Source organism: Cicer arietinum, chromosome 5 (genome assembly GCF_000331145.2).
Source record: "Cicer arietinum cultivar CDC Frontier isolate Library 1 chromosome 5, Cicar.CDCFrontier_v2.0, whole genome shotgun sequence".
NCBI classification, from domain to species: Eukaryota; Viridiplantae; Streptophyta; class Magnoliopsida; order Fabales; family Fabaceae; genus Cicer; species Cicer arietinum.
In genome coordinates, this window is record NC_021164.2 from 50,194,362 (window position 1) to 50,204,920 (window position 10,559).

The following is a 10,559-nucleotide window of genomic DNA, read 5'->3' on the forward strand; positions in this document are numbered from 1 at the left end:
TCTTTCCTTAGAATGTTTGCTAAGACGAGCTACTTGGCTTGACAGGAGTTCAAATAGTGGACATTTGCTTGGCTACTAGACCACTCAATGGTGGATTGATCAACCTGCAGGAACTCTGTAATCTCCTTCGCCAGAGACGAAAAAGTGATCGCGGAGTTGTTTCTGAGGATGATTGCTTGCGTGCTATCAGTAAACTGAAGGTCTTGTGCTTTAGCATAAACCAAATTATGACTATTACTTCATATCAAAATGTGATGTAAATAAGTAAATAAAATATGCTTGACTCCTGTGGAGTTGCATACTGACGTGGCACAAAAATATCAGGTTCTAGGTAGCGGGTTCGAAGTTATTTCTGTTGGAAAGAAAAAACTTGTTCGTTCGGTTCCAACTGAGCTGAACAAAGACCATAATGAAATTCTAGAACTTGCCCAGGTAGCAGATATTTCTCTTTTCTTTCTGGAAATACTAATGTATAGACGTGTTTACTTGCCTCCTCCATTTTCCTGCTTTTTAAGAGTCACCGAATTATAAACTTTCTTGATCATGGCTTGTAATTGCTTGATGAGCACTTCGTTTACTTCAGGGTCAAGGATTTGTGACTGTCAGTGAAGTAGAAAGGAGGCTATCTTGGACTCCTGGCCGTGCTATTGATGCACTTGATACATTACTTGATGTAAGAAACTAATTTAAAACAAAGTTGTTTCTGTTACCTTATCTGATAACATTTAAAATATGAACCTCAAATCACATGTCTTATATGCAGGAGGGACTTGCAATGATTGATGATGGCCACAAAGATGGGAAACGGCGTTACTGGTTTCCTTGTGTATCCCCCATTTCGTCTTTGACAGGAATTGATTCCTTGTAAATTTGGTAGAAAAGAATCTGAGGTCAGGTTTTTCAAGACCTTTGTTTGATTGTTGTAAGCTTGCTAATTGGTTGTTCTTCTTGGATTCTTGACAGATTTGTTCTACAATGTGTAATTAATTTTATTTTTTTTAGTTTACTATGTAAGTGACCTATGCTTTGATATCAAGATATTTTTCTAAAACTGGACTTGAAATGATTCTTATATTTTTTTGTTTATTTCCTATCACTTAAGCTATGTTTGGATTAATTTCTATGTTATGGATGCTTTTCAGTAAAATGATTTTATGGTTTTTTACACATGAAAATGTTAGACATCTTATTAGTGAAGATACCAGTTTCTAACAGAGAAGCCCTTAGCTCATAAACATTTATGGGAAAAGTTAAATAGGAGTTTCTTAACAAAATGAGATACATAAGCTAATTTGAACTTATAATGTGAACTTATACAATAAGCTATTATTTATTAAAAAAACTCATGATTATTGCAATATTCTTTTAATATTTATTTTTCTTGAGTGTCTCTTGAAAGTTCACTCTTAATAGAAGATTTTATCATGTTTGATGGTATAATCAAAATTGAAAATGGAGTTACAGCAGGGAAGTCCCCTTCTAAATTATGACTTGAAATCCATATCCCAAGTCCTAATGGAGAAGTATTAAAGTGATGTGGATTACTTGTTGTTTAATAACTTTTTTTTCTTTCAAGAATAGTAGTTTCTTGCATTTTACCGTAACAGTTTGTATATGCATTCTCCTGATGAGCACTTTGCCAGATATATGAACTACGAAGTATATATACAAGTCAATGCTATTTTAAAACAAAAAAATAAAAATCTATTAATTTTTATTTGTGTGGAAAGAATAGAGATAAGTCATATAGCCACACATTATGTGCAATAAATAATAAATATTTTAATAAAGAAAAAAAAAGGTAAGGGTCATTGGGCTTGGCTTTGAGAAGCAATCTCAACCTCCTCCACCCACTCAGAAGCAGGCTCACTCCATGACCTAGGCCTAACTCCAAGTTTAAAATACAATATCATTTCCATAGCTTCAAAAGCTTTACTTTTATCCAAAAACTCATTCCACACTCCACTTACTATACAGTAATTATTGTTATACGGTGGCCGGTGGTGCGCCGCATGCTGCGACCGTGACACAAGCACTCCACCCTCTTGCAAAGCCACCACGAGCGGCGGAAGCCGGCTCTTTGTCCCATGGGCCCATGCATGAAATTGTTGGCTAAACATAATGCAACCAGAGCACACCCCAACGAAACCTTGAACTATAGGGTCATGGAAAACAAGATCAATAGGAAGCACTATAAAGGTCACCACACGCGCAAGTGCGTGCAAATTGTTAGCAAATTGACGCTTAGTAATAGTCCAAGGCCATTTATGATGGCCTTGGAAAGCTTCAATTTGGGCTCCAACTAATGGGGTTGACCCATCTCCATAATTATCAATAGCCCAATGGTAAACCCCTGACCCGAGATCAGCTAAGATGTAACCAACCAAACCTGCCAAAATGGGCTCAACCCACATATGCATATCAATTGCACCATTAATGGACTCTCCCAAAGAAATTAGCAAAGTTGTGCATCCGGCTGCCACCCATGCACGATGAGTCCATGTAGATTGCAAACTTAGGTCGCTATCCGATGGACGGTTAGCGGCGGTTACCACCTTTATCGACGGTAGTGCAAGTTTGGGCTCCACAGTTAATTGTTTGACATTGGACTTAGACTTAACGGCAGTGGTAGTAGAGGTGGTGGTGGAGCAATACACGCGAATTCGTTGGATTTGCGTGCTCTTTGTGCATAGTCCGTGGCGAAAACTTGGAAGGTACTTGTGTTGGACTAGGGAAGACATTGAAGAAGTTGAAGAGGAATCAAAGGCTTATGTAAGGGCAAGATATATAAAATTTGGAGCTACAATAGTAGTGGTTGTGGGAAGAATGAACAAATGAAGTTTTTGTGGAAGTAGAAAAAGGCATGGTGGACAATGAGGATGCGTGGTGTTATTGAATTCTCAAATAACGTTAGAGGATTTTTTTTTAACATTGAATTGGCATCACATATTTGATTCACAATTTCCTTATACGTTTCTAATGAAAATAAGTCATAGAGCAATGTTGATGGTTTACGTGGACCAAAAAATTGCTATTTTTTTTTTGTGTGGTCCCCAAAGTATGTTTTATTTTGCTTGATTGGTGTGGCTTTAAGGCTTACAAGTCATATAAGCAACGAATGGAAGTGTAAGCTTTTTGTGTCCACTTACCAATCTTTTCGTGACATAGCTGAATTGAATGCCACCAAATTTGGAGATAGTGGTTACTAATAATATGTAAATGTAAGGATGTGTTTCTTCCACCAATTTACAAGTTCAAGATGCGGATTAAGTAAACTAATTTAATAATCAAAGGAAAATATATTGTGGTAATAGGAAGATAGGTATTTTCCATGGTAGTATATTTAAATTTGAGATGAACAAACTAAATACATTTTAAATTTTTAAAATGGTTATATGAATAATAAAAAATTAATTTTTTTATTTGAAGTGTTTATCCTTCAGAAAATATAAAATGAGCATGCCTGAAATTACAAGAAAGAACAAAATATTGCCCTTAATGTGTGACTTTTGGTTATACGAAGAAGTTCATAGCTCCCCACAATCGGTTCATTCTCATGTTTCTTCACCCGGTCATGTTGGCATTATTTGTGCACACATTCTTCTGGTTATCCTGCATTTGTCTTGGTCGTTAGTGACACTAAAAACGTGAAAGGTGAACGTAATTGTCGAATTATCATATTATAGTTATCTTTGATTCAGTCTTGGACCTTGGTGACTCTTACGGACTCTTGTCGTTCTCGACTAACTAGTTATTTAGTTTTACGTTTAAATAAATCGAAATATCTTTTTACGCAATTGTGGATACTTTTTTTGTACAGCATGCAACTCTGGAGAATAATCTATCAGGTTATGGCCAGATGCAATGGAGACCTCTCTCAATTGATTTTGCTTTATCCAAAAGCGTCAGATTATAAACACTTGTGAGATTTTGTTATAATTTTTTAAAAATATAAAGTTTAAGAATATAAAAAATATAATGATATATCACAAACAATAAATACCCAAGATCTTCTCTCACTTTTATCACTTGTTTCAACCAAGTCTCTAACTTTAACAGAATTTTAAAATGATCTTTGGTTTTTTAAAACGTTAATCAAGTTAATCCATCTGTTAGTGACAATCACTTATCCGAGTTAACTTTACTAACATATCATATTAATAGTCTCGTGGACAAATGTTATGAACTAAATTGATATACTTTCATATTCTTGGTGGTAAATATTTGAGACTATTTTGATACACGTCAAGACTTTTTTGTTGATATAATTGTATAACACACTAGCTATTTTGGGGAAGTTTGTTCAAACACATTTTGTGTGTACCTTAATTAATTGTGTATTTATTAATTTGTTTGAAACAACATTTTATGTATACTTCAATTAATAATGCGACACAAACTAGAGATACCAAAACAGTTAACATTTCATTCGTTTTTAAAATCAGTACATCAAGAAGACATTACAATCTAAACAACTACATTACAATCTCTTATACTCCACAAAACAAATAAGAAAAAAAGCATATAAGCACAAATTCTACCGATCTATAATACAAACAACAAGAGCATGACAACAAGACTCTATTTGTGATGTCTATCTTTAACCATTGTTGCATATTTGAACTATGTCCATAAATTTCACTGTAACATCTCCACAGTGATTTTGTCCAATCAAATTGCCTTTAAATTTGTCCATAAACTTCATTGTAAGGTTTCCATGTTGTTTCTATGCTATTAATATATATTGCATCAATCCCAACATGTTCATAAGGAACAAATATACTAGGATTTTTATCGTATAGAAAATAACCACATCTAATATCATTTTACAAAATTAAATAGTCAAATTAAATTAAACATGAGGAAATTTCAGTAAAACCCAAAAAAACAAAAATACAATAAACCTAAAAAAAATATAATTTTTTCGCTTAAATGTTACCTACCAAATTGGATTCGTATATTTAATTTCTTAATATTTGTGAGAGAGAAATTTTAATTTCTAAACCAACTACCACTTATGTCTTTCAAGTTTACAAGCATAAGTGATGTATTAATCTGCAAAAGCTCATATCATAAACCATTGGTGGGAGCTTATAGAAATACAAAAGAAGGAAGCAATTTACCATTGATTTACACAAATAACCACTCTTTTGACTTTTCTATTCAGAAACCAATCTTTGAAGTTAAGACAACATTATATATTCAATACCATATATTGGTAAGAGACAACTAGGTTTAATTACTTTACAGTAAATATAGGAAAAACCATATATCAAAGTACTAATATATCTCAATTGACTCACTCAAGCTGATATTAATACTATATATTAATCTTAGGAATTGATTCATGATTTGGATTCACAGCCAAACTCTTTGATAACACATTGTTTGAGGAAAGACAGAAGAAGATCAAGGGATTTCAGTTCTCTTCTGATCAACACATCCTGAGCTGACTAAAGAGTTTATCCAGATATCATCAGATTTTACTGGCTCATCGTCGTCATTCCGGTGCCAACTCCAAAAGGCATGCGTGGAGTTTACAATCTTTAGCTCACCGTGACCGAAACTTGCTTCACGGAAGTCTGACCACTTTGGCTGTGGAGTAATATACCTGCCAAACATCAACGATGCGGGCATAGAAATGGTAAGAATGATATAAAAGAACCTGAAACGACACTAAAGAAGGAAGAACAACCTCAAGCGTTGAACTTAAAAACAACTTCAAGAAAATATTTAGGGTAGAATCAAACTTACTTATGTGCTAAGCCTTCTTTGTTCCCTCCATCACCAATTGTTATATGGACAGCACCACAAGGATCCAATCTTCCATTATATACACGTTTCTATCAATCACACAAGAATTAGTTTTTGCCTTTTGAAAAGACAAATTGCATTAATAAACTCTAATCTAAGCATGAGACGTACAAAGATTAGTTAAGATGCAATTATCAGTAAGTAAAGTTTACAAAGAAATGAAACTAAAAGCTGTATAAATAATCTTACTGAGCGTTCGTAGGCGTGCACATGACCGGCAAAAACTAAATCAACGTTAGCAGCATAAAGCAATGGCTCCATGGTTTGCATCATATCACCACCTTCACCTTGATGAGCTGTGTTACTATTATACCATGGAACATGAAATAAGACAAGTAACCATGGTGTCCTTTTCCTGTCCACCTTTGACAAATCTGTCTATAGATCACAAAAAAGATATAAAGAGATTAAAATTATATGCGATGTATACCTAAGCGGAGCGGAGGATATTTCATTATTGTCAAATAGCGGTTGTAGCTGCATTGTAACATAGCTGAACTTTAACAAACTGCTATTTTCCGCGATTCACTTTTGACAACACTGAATATTTCAATTGCACATAGCTTAAGTCTCTAATATATGAGTTTAAAGACCTGATTCTATTCATATCTTTATGAAAGATTCTCATTTTTAAGTATGTGGTTCATTCTAGCCATATGCAAATGCAATGCATGCATCTGCCACCAAGGTTTTTGTACTTCCAGCATGTGTTATTAGACATCATGAGTGACTGTAATCACCTAATCAAGGGAAGGAAGAAGCAATAATGATTTCTGGTTTCATAATTTGACTAATTTCTAAATGGTCGAACATGTTTCATCATAGATTTCAAGGCAACTAAGGATGCTAGTCCTAGCTTTCCAAATGACTGTATGTCATTGCTATGTTGTTAATCCCAGATAGCAGGCAGAGCGTTCGACCCCAAAACCGCTAGAAAACAATATAAAACTAAACATAAATCTCAAAGTTGACTAGAAACAGTCATTGTAACCTATAACAAAACAACTAAGGTTTACTTCAGAAGATCGAGACGACTACATGGACCAAAAGACATGGAAAATATCTATAACAAGACAAATGAAGAAAACTGGAAACAGTGACATTGTGGCAGTAGAAAACAAATATTATGCATATCAACAATTGGAGTCATCTCAAAAACAGGATAATCAACTTCATTGCTTTTTTCACTTCTTGTTGGAAGGTATAATCACAGTTATTTATAAACAATTTTGTGTTTATCAAGTAAATTAGATTTTCAATGCAAGATATATCCATCACGACATAATCTCATCCAAAAAAAGACTTGAAGACTAAGCATAGTTTAAAATTTGCGCCAAGGAAGTGCTAAGAAACTGGTACCGACTAACCTTCAGCCATGTATATTGTTCTGAGTACTCGTCATAATCAGCATACGAGCCAAGCATGATAATGTGAGCACCAGCAACTTCAAAAGAATAATAAAGATTCGAACTTGAACCACTCTCCTCAAACGGCATTTTCCATCTAGAATTATAGGATATAAATCCATCTTTTATCAAGGGTATGTGTTCCACTTCATGATTCCCTTGTGTTACCATCCATGGTCTAGCACTAGCAAGTGGCTGCACAAGTCTACCAAATGAGTCCCAACGATGCTGAATATAATCCGCATACGAAAGGTCTCCGGGAATCAAGTTAACATCATATTTGCATCGGTCGATGTGATCTAATGTCGATTTAGTCCAACCAGTTTGGCCAAGATCTCCCGCCACAGCAAAAGTGATTGGAAACTGAGATGGAGGTGTTTTGAGCTCAAACTCAGGACCTTCTCCACCACAACGGTAAAAGTAGACAGAATTTGGCTCTAAAGGGCCAATTACAGTATGGTGTATCTTTCCTGAGCTATAGAACAGGTAACTATAAGAGGTTGTCTCTCCTTCAGCTACAGAACCATATTTCCCTGGCAATGTTCCATATTCAACAACTGAAGGTGCAGATGTGTCATCAGTAATCCATGTAACTCTCATGTGCTTGTCTCCAGCAAAAGAAATGTGAACCTGCAATTAACGCTTTTCATATGGAATCTGAAACTAAATGAGTATCATAATTTAACATGCTTTTTTTTAGATAAAGGGCTAATGCAGTGCAAAGGCATCACTGTGATCTCTGGCATCCCAAGTATGTTGGCACCCTAGACACCACCAATCATATGCGGCACCACCAATCATATGCAGCACGACAAATATTTATAGTAACGTGCTTAAAAAGGTTGATATGATTGCCTAAGTAACGAGACTAAAGACCAAAAGTAAAGGAGGTTGTTTAAGTTTTAACAAGAAAATTTTAAATTATAACAAGCATTATAACAAATTATTAACCAATCATTTCAAATAGATGCCATTTAATATCCCTGATTAGACATCAAAACAAGTATTATCAGACCTAAATATATGAACTGAAAAAATTAGAGGAGGAAGGTTGAATTTTCATCACCAGACACAAATCTATATATTTATATATCCCACCTTCTAAAAATGCTACAAACACCAAACTCTTCAAGAAAATGTCATCACAATTAACAGCAAATAAGAAAAAAAAAAAAAAAGCGACTACAGTTATGAACTGCTGCCATATCACTCAACGGAATGATCAAACACTATGACACCTATATGATTACATTCAAATACTTTCATTTTCTCAAATAACTATCGACATTTAAGTGTTAGTATCGTGTAGTGTTGGTACTTCATAGATCAAACATCAATGTACTGCACTCACAATACCAGACACTCATAAGTCCGAATTGTTAGATGAACATCAAATATTTCATATTCTAAGCTCAGTATATTGGATTTTAAAAGCAATTCAGAATATGAGTCGACCAATCTTCATCCATCAATAGTGATTAACTGTAGTGACTGTGCAGGGGATCCATTTCTCAAATTAACCTAACAGCTTCACTAAATTTTGCACCTCCTCATAAATCAGTATCATCACTAGCCACAATCCATCATGAATTAATTTATTACTATATAGCAAGGATCCATAAACCAAAAAGAACAAAAAAAATTGCACTAAATAAGCTATGAGAAAAAAAAAAGTCTTTTTTTTCAAATGTGCAATCTGCAATTAAAGTAAAAAAATTCTAAATAAAGAAAAGGGTGTGACTTAATCAAGTAATAAAACAAAAGGGTATAAAAAAGTAATGATTTTGAAGTAAATATGAAGGGTATGAGTAACCTGCTGAGGATAAGAAGAGGATTTTGAATGCCATGGAAGATGTAAGGTTTTTCGAGGCTGAGGTCGAACATAATCATCAGCAATGGTGGTTACTGACAGAAGCAATAAAACTGTTAGAATGAGTTTGAGTTCTTTCATAGTTTTTGTTTGTGTGAATAATTAAGTGTGGAAGCAAATGACAAGAATGTACTTGAGGCAGGGATCTTTTATCCGTGATTTCAGTGTGTCATTATTGAGAGCTTGGTGGATTGTGTAAGTGTTTCTGTACTTTTGCTTTTTGTCACTGTGTGAATGAGACTTTCTTTGTTTTATTTTCTAAAAGACACAATTTATATGTTTTCTTTTAGATTTTTAAATTAAAAAAAAAGACGATTTAATCTATTATAAATTATTTAAAGTATATTTATATGATATAAAATTATCTAAATATATTAATTATGCATGAATGTTAATCATTTAATATTATTGTATTATATATTATATTATTTAAAATATATGTTTAATTGTATATGTAGTCTCTCTATTTATATTAATTCATGAAATTGATTTTTCTATTTTAAAGTCGGCAGTTTTGGTCCTTCTTTTTCTCCGGTTTTTTAACTAAAAAATAATGACGTGGAATGTATTAAATAACATGACATGTGATATGATGACTTAGAGTGATTAACACCCATGAAATTGAAATAAAATGTCGTGAAAACTTAAATTTTAACTTCATAATTTTTTTTATATTTTTAATTTAATTAATGATATATGAATAATTAATGCATATAGATGGTTCTATATCATAGAACTGTATGTCACATCATTTAAAATATATTTAGTCGTCGTTTTTCAGTTTAAAAATTTGAAAGAGAAACTAAAACTGTCGATTTTTAAAATAGGAAGACCAATTTCATAACCAAAACTACAATTAAACCTAAAATATACGATATCGTTATTCTTACATGAAATCTTAAAATAAACAATAAATACACCTTAAAAATAGTAAATTTTTCTTGTATTACAAAACTAAAAAATTCTCTACCGGATGAAGGATTATAATTTACATATAATAAAACTTTAAATATTGTAAATCAAGAGAAAAATATTCATGATTATTTATGATTATTTATGCAAAAATTTTATTTTGTTCAAATTTTTCATATTCTCGATACTTCACTTGTAAGGTAGTGAATATTTAGCAAACGGTTGGATCGAATAAAGTTCACTTCGTGAAAATGATTTTTGGGTAAGTCCTCGAGATTTCTTGTAGCTTTTATAGATCCTCTTCTATTTTTTGGATGTGGAGTGTCGTGCTGGTTTGGTAGTGGTTCTTCGTTTTTCTTTAGTCTAATTAGTTGTTGTTGACCCTAAGTTTTGGGTTTTTACTCTTTGTGGTATTTTCTTTGGTTTCTGCTTGTTTTTTTTATTTTCGTTTCTTTCCTGTTATGTTGTTACGTGTAATGTGACTGAGTATCCCTTATACTCGTTTCTCATTTTTATTATATTTAGTTTCTCGTTAAAAAAACTAGTACCACACTCTT

At 33.1% G+C, this 10,559-nt stretch overlaps 3 protein-coding genes across 3 annotated transcripts in view; 1 reads left to right on the forward strand and 2 right to left on the reverse strand.

Annotated features, from left to right (window-relative positions):
* Positions 1–1,086, forward strand: part of LOC101506198 (vacuolar protein sorting-associated protein 22 homolog 1) — a 3,376-nt gene extending 2,290 nt beyond the window's left edge. The window contains exons 3-6 of the mRNA XM_004499991.4: positions 46–200; positions 325–432; positions 584–673; positions 764–1,086. Of these exons, the coding sequence (XP_004500048.1) occupies positions 46–200; positions 325–432; positions 584–673; positions 764–868 (458 nt within the window). The 3' untranslated portion in view covers positions 869–1,086. The remainder of the gene's footprint in view (positions 1–45; positions 201–324; positions 433–583; positions 674–763) is intronic.
* Positions 1,087–1,681: 595 nt separating this feature from the next.
* LOC101506527 (fatty acid desaturase 4, chloroplastic) lies at positions 1,682–2,875 on the reverse strand. The gene has a single exon (XM_004499992.4). It carries the CDS (start codon positions 2,739–2,741, stop codon positions 1,809–1,811), a length of 933 nt encoding a protein of 310 aa, XP_004500049.1. The 5' UTR covers positions 2,742–2,875; the 3' UTR covers positions 1,682–1,808.
* A 2,254-nt stretch (positions 2,876–5,129) lies between these two features.
* Positions 5,130–9,310, reverse strand: LOC101506861 (purple acid phosphatase 18-like). Its single transcript, XM_004499993.3, has 5 exons — positions 9,034–9,310; positions 7,182–7,850; positions 6,004–6,192; positions 5,755–5,843; positions 5,130–5,611 (listed from the first exon to the last, which is right to left on the reverse strand). The coding sequence occupies exons 1-5, from the start codon at positions 9,169–9,171 to the stop codon at positions 5,410–5,412; spliced, it is 1,287 nt and encodes a 428-aa protein (XP_004500050.1). The 5' UTR covers positions 9,172–9,310; the 3' UTR covers positions 5,130–5,409.
* Between the last annotated feature and the right edge of the window lie 1,249 nt (positions 9,311–10,559).